The 11,756-nt window shown below is 43.2% G+C and overlaps 3 protein-coding genes and 1 long non-coding RNA gene across 7 annotated transcripts in view; 2 read left to right on the top strand and 2 right to left on the bottom strand.

Moving 5' to 3' along the window:
- LOC109528828 (dnaJ homolog subfamily C member 2-like) overlaps positions 1-10,868 on the bottom strand; it is a 19,286-nt gene extending 8,418 nt beyond the window's left edge. Inside the window, exon 1 of the mRNA XM_019891839.1 lies at positions 10,664-10,868. Within this exon, the coding sequence (XP_019747398.1) occupies positions 10,664-10,744 (81 nt within the window). The 5' untranslated portion in view covers positions 10,745-10,868. The remainder of the gene's footprint in view (positions 1-10,663) is intronic.
- Positions 2,955-7,343, top strand: hcfc2 (host cell factor C2). Of its 3 annotated transcripts, XM_019891807.1 has the most exons (16): positions 2,957-3,228; positions 3,650-3,798; positions 3,871-4,031; positions 4,292-4,494; positions 4,567-4,651; positions 4,785-4,888; positions 4,974-5,198; positions 5,292-5,471; positions 5,679-5,743; positions 5,830-5,923; positions 5,998-6,017; positions 6,097-6,231; positions 6,346-6,531; positions 6,657-6,954; positions 7,024-7,093; positions 7,166-7,343. In XM_019891807.1, the coding sequence occupies exons 1-16, from the start codon at positions 3,069-3,071 to the stop codon at positions 7,173-7,175; spliced, it is 2,145 nt and encodes a 714-aa protein (XP_019747366.1). In that variant the 5' UTR covers positions 2,957-3,068; the 3' UTR covers positions 7,176-7,343. The 3 variants fall into 3 exon arrangements, with proteins under 3 accessions (XP_019747365.1, XP_019747364.1, XP_019747366.1); XM_019891806.1 differs by having other exon boundaries at positions 2,955-3,228; positions 6,097-6,218; positions 6,345-6,531; positions 6,657-7,093; XM_019891805.1 differs by having other exon boundaries at positions 2,956-3,228; positions 6,657-7,093.
- Positions 4,086-5,068, bottom strand: LOC109528832 (uncharacterized). Of its 2 annotated transcripts, none has more exons than XR_002170734.1 (4): positions 4,772-4,886; positions 4,517-4,629; positions 4,305-4,441; positions 4,086-4,133 (listed from the first exon to the last, which is right to left on the bottom strand). It is a non-coding gene; the product is annotated as an uncharacterized LOC109528832 (long non-coding RNA). The 2 variants fall into 2 exon arrangements; XR_002170735.1 differs by lacking the exon at positions 4,086-4,133 and adding an exon at positions 4,994-5,068 and having other exon boundaries at positions 4,259-4,441; positions 4,772-4,898.
- Positions 8,480-11,756, top strand: LOC109528816 (centrosomal protein of 83 kDa-like). Its single transcript, XM_019891817.1, has 10 exons — positions 8,480-8,616; positions 8,739-8,877; positions 9,080-9,172; positions 9,392-9,523; positions 9,603-9,854; positions 9,913-10,044; positions 10,786-10,900; positions 11,051-11,195; positions 11,282-11,431; positions 11,515-11,756. Exons 1-10 carry the CDS (start codon positions 8,528-8,530, stop codon positions 11,639-11,641), a joined length of 1,374 nt encoding a protein of 457 aa, XP_019747376.1. The 5' UTR covers positions 8,480-8,527; the 3' UTR covers positions 11,642-11,756.

The raw sequence follows: 11,756 nt of genomic DNA, 5'->3' as shown, positions 1-11,756 counted from the left end.
TACATGGTCGTTTTTTGGGGCTAAAAACGCCTTACTATACATGGTCGTTTTTTTTTGGCTAAAAACGACTTACTATACATGGTCGTTTTTTGGGGCTAAAAACGCCTTACTATACATGGTCGTTTTTTTGGGGCTAAAAACGCCTTACTATACATGGTCATTTTTTCTTACTATACATGGTCGTTTTTTGGGGCTAAAAACGCCTGACTATACATGGTCGTTTTTTTGGCTAAAAACACCTTACTATACATGGTCGTTTTTTGGGGCTAAAAACGCCTGACTATACATGGTCGTTTTTTTGGGCTAAAAACGCCTGACTAAACATGGTCGTTCATTGGGGCTAAAAACGCCTTACTATACATGGTTGTTTTTTTTGGCTAAAAACGCCTTACTATACATGGTCGTTTTTTGGGGCTAAAAACGCCTGACTATACATGGTCGTTTTTTTGGGCTAAAAACGCCTGACTAAACATGGTCGTTTATTGGGGCTAAAAACGCCTTACTATACATGGTCGTTTTTTTTGGCTAAAAACGCCTTACTATACATGGTCGTTTTTTGGGGCTAAAAACGCCTTACTATACATGGTCGTTTTTTTTGGCTAAAAACGCCTTACTATACATGGTCATTTTTGTGGGGCTAAAAACGCCTTACTATACATGGTCGTTTTTTTTTGGCTAAAAACGCCTGACTATACATGGTCGTTTTGGGGGTGCTAAAAATGCCTTATTATAAAAACGCCTTACTATGTAGATGGTCACAAAAAAAATAATAATACATGCACCATAACTTGACTTACCTTTTGACTAACGTCTGTCTTTTTTTTTTTCCTTCGGTCCACACACTTGCCCATGTTGTCCTCGCAAGCCAACCACTTGACCTCCTGGCAACAACCCGCTTCTCATCCACCTTGTCACGATGTTGTTTGCGCTGATTGTTTACTCTGCAAAAGAAATGCAGTTTGATTCCAAAGAACACTTCTACATTCTCAAACATCATCAGTATGATGTAAAAAAAAAAAAAAAAGAAAACTAAATTTTTAAATTCATTTACTTTTTTGGGGGGAAAAAATATTTCAGTTTTTTTTTTGTTTTTTTCCAAAAAATGTTTGGGTGGGAAATCTTGAGGAAAGGGGGTATGGCCAACCTGGAATAATGCTCCTTGAACGACACTCAGACACACTTCGAATTTGTGACACTGTGGAGGACGTGAGCACATCCAAACACCTCTCACTGGGACAAAAACGAAATGATATGTACTGCACGATATCATCATCCCCCAAGTTAGTATCTAAACATTTTTTTACTAACTTGGCCCACATCGATCTCTTTTCCAGAAGTGTGTGTGGTTCAATGTCACGCAGTACATCAAGTCGAGCTTTCGGTTTAGTGAGAGAGAAGTGGGCGCACTCACGTCCACCTTGTGGCAAAATGTGACATCACACATCAGCTGCTCAAGCGCAAAACACTTCATACCCACACGTGTGTCCAAATGCAGGCTGCCATTCCTTCCGCATGTCCCACATGGTTGTCAGCAACTTTGGGCTTTAAGCCTCCCCGATCCTACCAGGCAGGAGGGAAAAAAAATTTAAAAATAAGCCATGAGTAACATTCTTCTGCACGTAAAGAAGGTCAGTAAATCGGATATGTAAACTCTTACATTTTCTCGAAAACATCAAGAGAGGTTTTTTTGTTTGTTTAGCAGCAATAATTATCCATCCAGTCCAACTTTTAATGACTATTCATTGAATATTCAAGTGTATGGATACTATGGACAATGCGCGAGATTACATTTCATGAAATATTTTGTCACGGTCATGTCATCGACAAGGTCAAATTATAGGTCAGAAGGTCAAGTTGTTAAAAATAGGCACCGATTTTCAAAACGATTGCAGATTTGGAACAATAGATGTTTTGTGAAAGTTGACCCAGTAAGTAATCCCTGAGAGAGAAGGGCCAATTGAGCTCAAATTTGTGATTTAGTGTTGTGCCATCGCTATCAACAAGTGCACTAACTTTCATTTACATTTTCAACTCGTCAGATGTGGCATGGAGGGACCCAACTTTAACAACAACAAAAAATCTCAAAAATGTACGATTCACGAAAGCAGCATGTGAAGGAATTACTCTTTCATTGCGGACATCAGCTTGTGTGGAGAACGCACCAAACAACATTCAAGTCAACCGCGTTCCTTGATTGACTCTTGACTGACACCTGTTTGTGGACGGGCCAGCTGACACGCTATGTTTGTTGACATTTTAACATACCTAGCCTGATTCCAGGGACGTAGGGAGTAACAAGAAACAAACTACAGCACCTATGTGTCATAACGATACTTCTAGATTGTGTACATACGTTTAGCATCTCCTGTTTAAAATACTCACTCAAGACACAGCAGAAAGACGCCGGAAACGTTTGGTAAACCGGATGCGTATGGAAAGCGAGAACGTTCAATTCAATTTCACGCGAAAGTGCGACTTTGATTCGGTAGCATGACTACGAAAAAAAAAAAACAGCATTTTAAAGCTCATATTTATTTGCTTTGCATTTTTTAAAACGTGGAATTTATAGGCACTCCCACCTCAACGTTACGTGCTTATCCTTGATAAATTTTATGTTTGTTAAGAAAATAAAGGTGGCGAACGTGCGAAAGCGAAATAGCCTGCTTGGTTGTCGACGTCAAAATATTTACCAACATTTTTTATTTTGTTGTTTTTGGAATTTTTTTAGAAATTGTGTCTTTTTTTTTTTACTTTGAAAAACAGTAATAATCCCGAGAAAGGCTAACTATTTCTCCATTTGGCATAATCCATACATACATTATCCAACCCGCTGAAACGTGAAAAATCAATTCTCAACAAAGAATGTTAATCAAATACAAAAGTCCAAGATGTTAATGCTGTAACATGCCCAAGAAAACATGATAATAATAATTATTATTATTATTAAAATGCAGTTTTGATGTTTTCAGTCCGTTGTTTTAATTTGAAGATCCTAAGACACACTTCCGGTTTTCTCCTTTGCTTTGAAACATCAACAGCGCCAAAGTTCAGCCTCTCCTAAGAGGAAAATGACAAGCGAAGAACCACAATGGCGAAAAGTCCATTCGTTCACAGGTGTAATTCCTCGCTCCAGGCACGGACACCGGGCGGTAGCAATTCGGGAGCTGATCGTAGTGTTTGGAGGTGGAAACGAAGGGATAGCAGAGGACCTCCATGTTTACAACACTGGTATGCTAAAATTAGCGTAGCAGCCAATGTTTTTAGCTTGAGCCTTTGCGAAAAAATGTCTCAAACGCCAAATTGTTGTCTTTCGATTCCCTAGTTTATGGCCCGCTCGCCAGCTTTGTTCATTTAAAACTGAATTCAGGAATCTTAATTTATTTTCTTAAATCTTTAAACGGAACTGGTAAGTTAGCTGCAGTATTACGTTCAGATCCGGATGTTGATGGGAAGTAACGAAGTAGAAATGCTTATTTATTCCTGTATCTGTATTTTTAAGTGAATGTTTCAGCAATCTATTTTTTTTATTGCTTTTTACCGAGTTAACATATGGCATGCGAAATTTGGCAACTCAAACATCATTCATGAGTGCATAAATGCTATTTAAATGTTACACCCGGTGTAATTCAAGACTGTAATTTCTTTTTAGTCTCCAAGCAGTGGTTTCTGCCTGCAGTGCGAGGAGACATCCCCCCTGGCTGTGCTGCTCACGGCTTGGTCTGTGAGGACACCCGCGTACTCGTCTTTGGCGGCATGGTGGAGTATGGCAAATACTCCAATAATCTCTATGAACTTCAGGTAAAGCTTTCCTCTCGAGTAGACGCAGTAGCATTTAGTAATACCTTTGCCAATGTATATTTGATGGTCTAGGCTAGTCGCTGGCTTTGGAAGAAGCTGAAGCCCAGAGCGCCCAGGAATGGCCTGCCTCCGTGCCCTCGTATCGGGCACAGTTTCACCCTTGTGGGTAGCAGGTGTTATGTGTTTGGGGGGCTGGCCAATGTCAGCGAGGACCCCAATGGCAACATCCCACGGTATGTTGAAGGACAGATCCAAGGATGGGGTTTTTTTGTTGTTGTTTTTTTTACCCCATCTTCACTTATCGAGAAAGAAAGAGGCGTCATCCAAAACGCGTTCTGAAAAAAACAACAGCAGCAGCATTGAAGAGAAATTCAAAATAAATTCAACTTGAATGACATTAACCGGCTGAAAATGTGATGAAAAAGAAAATCCTCTTGATAAATAAACCCCCGTGCTTTGATAAAGACATCCAAGGTGAGACGTTCTTTGGCAGGTACTTGGACGACCTCTACGAGTTGGAGCTGCAGTCTGTATCGGGGGCAAGAGGCTGGAGCATCCCGGAGACAAAAGGCGGTGGTCCTTCAGCACGGGAGTCGCACACGTCCGTCGCTTACGCCGGCCTCGGCTCTCCAAAGCTCTTCATCTTCGGGGGGATGCAAGGCCGCAGATTAGATGATCTCTGGCAGCTTGACCTCAGTAGGGCAAATATACGACTTACCGTACGCAGGTGTCACACTTGACCCAAAGCACGATACGTCTTTTCTTCAGACACGATGGCGTGGTCAATGCTTGAAACGAGGGGCTCGGTGCCACTCCCCAGGAGTCTTCACTCTGCCAGTGTGATTGGAAACAAGTAAGAGCTTGATCACGAAGAACGCTTTTGTTTATTCTCTCATTCTCCTTTCGGTCCTCCGCAGCCGAGCGCTTTGTTCGGCATTTTTAATTGAAAGGCATGATTGATGTGTCGCCTTACCAAACCCTCGCAGGATGTTCGTTTTTGGCGGCTGGATTCCTGTTCCCGAGTCGGAGAAGCGCAATGCCGCGGGGATGAAATGGATTTGCACCAACTCCTTAAGCGTGCTTAACTTTGGTCAGTACTTCTGTGCGCGTTTAACCCCAAAAAAAAAAACTGGTCCCCCGGTGCAGATCATGACATGAAAGCGTCTCTCTCCCAGACACGATGAGCTGGCAGAACCTGAGTCCGGAGTACGACGACATCAACTCCCAGCTGCAGAGTCACATGACACAGAGCGACGATCACAACGCCGGCGGGCCCAAAGCCAGGGCTGGCCACTGTGCCGCCGCCGTCGGTTCCAGGCTCTACATCTGGAGCGGCCGAGATGGTTACCAGAAGAATTTCTATCAAGTGTGCTACAAGGACCTTTGGTACCTGGAGACAGGTGAGAAGCGGGTCATATCGAGTCATACGTTGGATGAGATGGAATTTGTGACTTTTTTTTTTTTTTTTTCTCCCCACCTCGTTCTGATTTTAGATCGACCGGCTCCAGCCGATGCGGTGATGCTCATCAAATCCACCGTCAGCATGCTTCACGTGGCGTGGCGCCCCCTGTCGGGAGCGGACTGCTACATCCTTCAGATTCAGCCTGCGGGGAGCCATCCTCAAACCAAACAGGTCGATTCGACTTCAACGGAAGCGGACGCCAAACCTAAAGGTCCACGAAAAGAAAAAAAAAAAATTTGACTTTCCTTCCATAAATACGCCACTCATTCAAATTTTTTTAGAAATATTCCGCTTTGAAGTTGACCTGTAAAAGTTCGACTGCATTTCGGGTTCATGCTGAAATCTTACCCCAAAGTCCCGTTTGCTGAACTTTTCGTGATTAGCGCTAAATATTTTTCCCGCTTGGAATGTACCCCAGATTCCCAGTCCTCGCACGGCGCAAGTGAACGCAACACTGAAGAACAAGAGAACACATCAGCCCAGGTATGCGGTACTCAACATCAGCACCAAGAAAAACGACTTCAGCTCTAACTTTCTATTTCCGCGCACGTTACCTATCGTGGTCGCAGGACGGCTCAAAGCAGCACGACAATCCGACAGAGTCGTCCAGCGGCTCCCAAGAAGGGGGACGGGATTCTTCAGGATCTGCTCACCATCAGCAGGGTAAAAAAAAATTGGATGTTCAGGCTTCTAAAGCGGAATAAATCGAAAGCTTGTCTCTTTGCCCTCAAATATAGCTGAGAAGACAAGAGATCAGGTAAGCTATATTCCTGACTTTTATTTTGTTTGTGTGTGTGTGTGTGTGAGTCGAAACTACAACTCGCCATCTCTTGCAGAATGGAGAGGGAGCCATGTGGTTTGACGTTGGTGTGTTCAGAACCCTTTTTTCTGAAGTCCAGCACTACTATCTGCCAGCCGACAACAACCAGGCGACGACAACCGTCGGCAGCCGGCCTTCCATGACTAAAGAGGTCAATATAAGATCAGTGATGATCCACTTTTTTTTTTTTTTTGGGTGGGATCAACTCACCCCCCCCAAAAAAAAAAAAAAGGGCTTCATGATTGTCTATCATCTCCTGTGTCAGAGGAAGCTGCCGATGCCTCACGACTACGAGGATAGAGAGAAGAAGGAGCTGGATCCCGGTCGGAGTTACCGTTTCAGAGTGGCGGGCGTCAACTGCTTCGGCGAAGGAGACTTTAGCCCGGTCAGCGAGTTCAAGACGTGCCAACCGGGCTTCCCCGGAGCGCCGTCCGCGGTCAAGATCACCAAGGTAGCGCGTTCGCGACACTAAACAACAGCAGCAAAAGTGACACATAAAAGGAAATGACATGAGGTGAGGAATTATTTCCGTGCGTTTATCCAAATCTTCGTCTCTTGCGTAATCTTTGAACACAGGCCAATGAATTAGTCCACATTACATGGGAAGCTCCTCCGTCTCCATCAGGCCGGATTCTGGAATATTCCATGTACATGGCGGTGAAGAAAAGCCGCTCGTCCAGTTCGGAGGGTCCGGGGCAACTGGCGTTCATCCGAATCTACCGCGGCGTCAAGACGTTCTGCACGGTCAGCTCCAGCCACCTGGTCAACGCGCACCTCGACTGCTCCGTCTCCAACCGGCCGGCGCTGGTCTTCCGCATCGCAGCCAAGAACGAGCAGGGCTACGGCCCGGCGACGCAGATCCGCTGGATTCAAGGTCGGGGGAATGAAAACAGCCATCGAGCGTCTCGATTTGAGTCCCAACTTCGATTTGTCTTCTTTTTAGATGCTTTTAGAATGCGAACTGGATCCAAGGCAGACGGCGGCGCTGTAGGTGACTTTGATGCTGCCGACAGGTGAACAAACAAAGCACACACACACTTTCTGATGTTCCATTTTTGGCTTTTGAAACATCCTCTCTTTTACAGCTCCAGCTGAAACCGAACGACTTACAAGACGGCACTCAAGCGATACACAACAGTGCATTTTGTGGATGATATTTAAGATTCTAGTTTTGATAATTTATGTATTTAAATATCCTGTTGATATATTTTTGAAAAAGTAACCATTGTGATTCATAGCTTCACTTCAACATTGTTTTGTAAAATAGACAAACTTTTAAAAAATTATTATTAATCATGTGGATTATTTGTATGCTCCTTTTATTTTTTTTGTGTACCAAGAGTTGTTTTTAATGAACTGCAGATTTTTTTTTTTTTTTTGTATGTATAGATCAATTTATATGTTTTTCAATTCACATAATGTGAATATGTTTACGTGTACTATGATTCCCTGTGATGTTCGGAAGCGGAAGTTGCTGTTGTGCGCGTTATGTTTCAGCACTCATTGTCTCTTTTCATTAAATCTATTTTGGTGTTTTATGTTTCATTGAGAATCATTGCACTTTTTTTTTTTTTTTAATGAGGGAACAAAGATACGAATACTGATTGGTCAGAAATAGAAGTGAAGCACAACTGTAGAATAAATGTGTGTGGGTTGGGTGAGGAATTTTATTTTATTTTTGGGGTATTCATTGAGATTACTTAGTGAATAGGTGTTCACCAAGATGGTCGGGTATTTGTAGTTTAATGGAAAAATTATGAGTATGATCAAGTTGATCAAATTTAATATGGAGAATAAGGTTTCACTCATATCTATCCGTATGTCGTATAATTAGTGAGTCGATACAAAATTACGGCACGGCTTGTGACTGAATTGATCGGAACTGTTTGAATTGCTTTTTTTTTTAATTAATTTGAGACTTGCCAAGAGTGTTTTAACAGAAATCATCACTTTCACGGTAACTGTGGACGAAAATTAAACGCTAGCTTAGCGCCAGCAAGTGAGTGTTGCGTTCAAGGGCGTTCCTCAAAAGCTCTGAAATCTTCCGACTCCAACCGAAAGAAGCATCACTTAAAACAGAATTGTGGAATGTCAGACCTCAAGCCACCAGTCAAGAACGATTTTGTGACTAGTATCGAATTAGTTACGTTTTAATGTCTAGCGCTGGTGACTTGCTACATATTTAGAACAATTCTGAGAATTCCCATTTGGCAGGAGGCACAAAATGCCGCACTGTTTATGACGTCAGACTCTGAGCCTTTGTCACGTTAATAAATTGGGCTTTGATTTTTGAACACAAGATATTCCATCAGCTTGCCTCACATGTTAATAAGAATAATAAGAATCAGAAAACCTTTATTCGTCTTTCTTTCAGGTGGAACAAGATGGACCCTACTAATCTTCCGACGGTACCAGGGACAGGGATACCCGGGCTGGACGGTGCGAGGATGGAGTTTCAGCACATGCTTACTGATCTTCAAAGGAAGTGTGAAACCTATAAATCAAATTACAATGTACTCAAGATCGAACATTCCAGGTACTTGTTCTATCTGACATGAATGTTTAAACCAGACTCAAGTTTCAGAACTACTGGTTTACACGACTACACTACTATGACTTGAATTTTGTTGTTGTCGTTGTTGTTGTTTTGTTTTTTAGTTTGCAGGATGAGCTATTGCATATACAGGGGGAATCAAAGCGTCTCCGTAGCCAGCAGGATAAACTTCAGTTACAGTTGGCTGAGCGGTCAAGAGAACTGCTGGACAAAAAAAAGGAGACGGAGGAGCTTCGACTGCAGGTCAATAAAACTTAAAATCATTCACAGAGATTTTCTGCTCAAGTGCTTGAACTTCCTCAAAGGTACCAAATAGAGGATTAGCAATAAAATGTCTCAAACCGGATTTCTTTGATTAATCTATTACGGATCGGGGAGAAAAAAAATGTGTTATTGTGTGTTCAATAAAATTTCTGGAAGGCATCAAACATGTCCCAAATTGCAGGTGATGACTCCAAAGCGTCTGGAGTTACTCAGGGCTCAAGTGCAGCAGGAATTGGAGGCTCCAGTCAGAGAGCGTTTCAACAAACTGGAAGAGGTCACTGCTCGCACTCTCTACGCGGCTGCTAAATAAATCAGTGATATTGATTTTAGGATCTTTGCACTGTGGATCAGTTCAGAGTTAGAATTTGGCAATACCATCCTAAACTGAACGTGTACTTAATTAACCACATAGTAGTTTCAGGGAGAGCTTATCACTGAAACCTATGAGCTGCATATCTTCTCGACTTCTCACTGACCTGCGTGCGGAGAGTAGGAGGCAGAGAAGTACCGGTCCGAGTTCAACAAGCTGCGCTACGCCTTCACTGTGCTCAATTCCCAATTTGAACACCAGAAGGAGGAACATGTCGGCGTACTGGAAGGGCAGAAGATGCGGTATGAGATGGAGGTGAGGTTGCTTCGTGTGACCGATTGGATCATTTCATTTTGTAAATTATGTTAAAAAAAAAAAGTTGCTGGTTTGTTAGATTGCTCATCTGAAGAAAGAGAAGGAAAACCTGGTGGCCCAGTACAAGAACGTTGATCCGCGATTCGAAAGGAAGCAAGTGGAGGTTCTGCTCAAGGAGAAAACGCAGCTCACCATGTGGCTGAAGGGTCTGCAGGCGGAGGTGGACGAGCTGCAGGCAAAGAAGGACAACTCGGACCAGCAGGTGGAGAACATTCAGCTCTCGCAAAACAGACATCTGACGGAATCCCAGGCTGTGGTCAAGTCGCTTGAGGTGAGGAGGGAGAGGTTGGAAGGAGATGACGGGCGGCGTTAATGGAATGTGCTTGCAGTCGGAGCGCCAGTGCATGTCGCTACGACTGGAGCGCATGGAGAGCGAGCTTCATCTCAGCCAGGAGCAGAATAACCAGCTCACCGGGCAGCTGCACAAAACGAAAAGAGAAATGAACTCCCTCACCTGCCAGGTAAGATCAAGTCCCTCAAAACAGCAACTACCGTATTGGCCCGAATATAAGACGGCCCTGATTATAAGACGGCCCCCTCTTTTTCAAGACTCAAGTTTGAAAAAAGACTTTTTGAGCACCAAATTAATTTTTATACAGAAAATAATTACAGTACATCTGACACAAATGATTATAACAATATATTTGAGAGAAAAAGCATGTTATTTTGCCTCATTCAAATCTTAATATCTGACCATTTAAATATGGAAACTAAAGTGCAATCACATTTGTAAATGAATGGCTTCTGGTTTTTGAAATGGAAATTACATCATAATCAGCTGCCGGTTAACCTGGCCGATCTTCGACCCACTTTTCTCCAGATTGTCGCTACGTTTCTCCATTTTCTGTGATCTCTTCTATTATTTTCTTCTCTTTTCTTTCTTATCGCTATTTTTTTTATTTTTCTTCTTCATGCTACCGCTATTTTTATTTTTATTCTTCGTGACAGAGGTTCACTTTGGCCTGCGGAGTCAAGTTCAGCATTCGCTTCAATGATATCTAGCGTCGTGAATGGGTATAATATCTAGACCCTGAATATAAGACGACCACCACTTTTGTCTTATTTCAATGCAAAATACACCGTCTTACATTCGGGCCAATACAGTAAAATGAAGCGGCATCCCGTCAGCAACGCAAAAACGGAACGACACGCCGCAAGCATTTTGTCAGCCTTTCTGTTTTTTCTTTTTGATCGCTTGTCAGATCGAAAGCCTGAAACTGTCGCACAAGACCGAGGTGGACAACGTCAAACTGGAATTCACCCGCGCCAAAGGCGAGGTGGAGAGGGACTGCGAGTCACTGAAGGGGCAGAAGGAAAGTACGTTTTGCTGTCTTCATCTTTCTTAGTCCTGGAACCGACACACAGGAAGTTGTTTTAGCCCTTTGAGGGACGGCGGTTCCAACAGTGGACAGCTTATCGTGTTATCAGGTTACGGAGGGGGCGCACGATTTAATTGTGTCTCATCAGGTCTGCAATCGGAGGTGACGGGACTGAAGGAGACGCTGGAGAGGCACAACAAGGTTCTGGTGGAGAAAGAGATGGAGATGGTCAGGAAGGTCAAGTCTGTCTGCGACGAGGAAATGTACAAGACAACGGCGTTGCTCGAGGAGAAGTGAGAAAGCGCGACAGACGTTTTGCGCATTACGTCTAGAAAATTCATCTTTTTTTTTTTTTTTTTTTTTTTTTTTTTTGTACGAGGCTGGAATTGGAGCAACGTCTGATGGAGTTTGAAAAACAGAAGGCAATGCAGGAGATGAACCAGCAAGCCCAGAAAGACGAATGGCAGGACCAACTTCGGATTGCCCAGACGAGAGAAGAATCTGTCCGAAAAGAGCTTCAAGGCCTGAAGTGGGTTCTTTACTCTTTCTTCCTCATCTCGTTTTTCAAAGCTGAACTTGACTTGAGTGTCAACAAACAATTTTATCTGTCAGAAGCAAATTAAAGCAGCAAAGTGCTAAGCTGGAGGAGCTGGAGAGACAGAAAGCGGAGGTGATTGACATCAAGGAGGTGGGTTGGCAGACCCTCAATAGTCGTCGGGGAAAATACATTTGGGTTTAAAAAAAAAAATGTTTTTTTTGATTTCGCTTTGAAAAGAAAAATCAGGAACTCTGCGTCCACCTGGGGACGCTGTCGCGGTCCGAAGCCGAGCTGATGGAGGCAAACGATCGTCTGA

This window comes from Hippocampus comes, unplaced genomic scaffold (genome assembly GCF_001891065.2).
Source record: "Hippocampus comes isolate QL1 unplaced genomic scaffold, H_comes_QL1_v1.1 scaffold63, whole genome shotgun sequence".
NCBI lineage: Eukaryota > Metazoa > Chordata > Actinopteri > Syngnathiformes > Syngnathidae > Hippocampus > Hippocampus comes.
The sequence above is the reverse complement of the archived record's forward strand: the minus strand, read 5'-3'. Positions and strand labels throughout refer to the sequence as shown.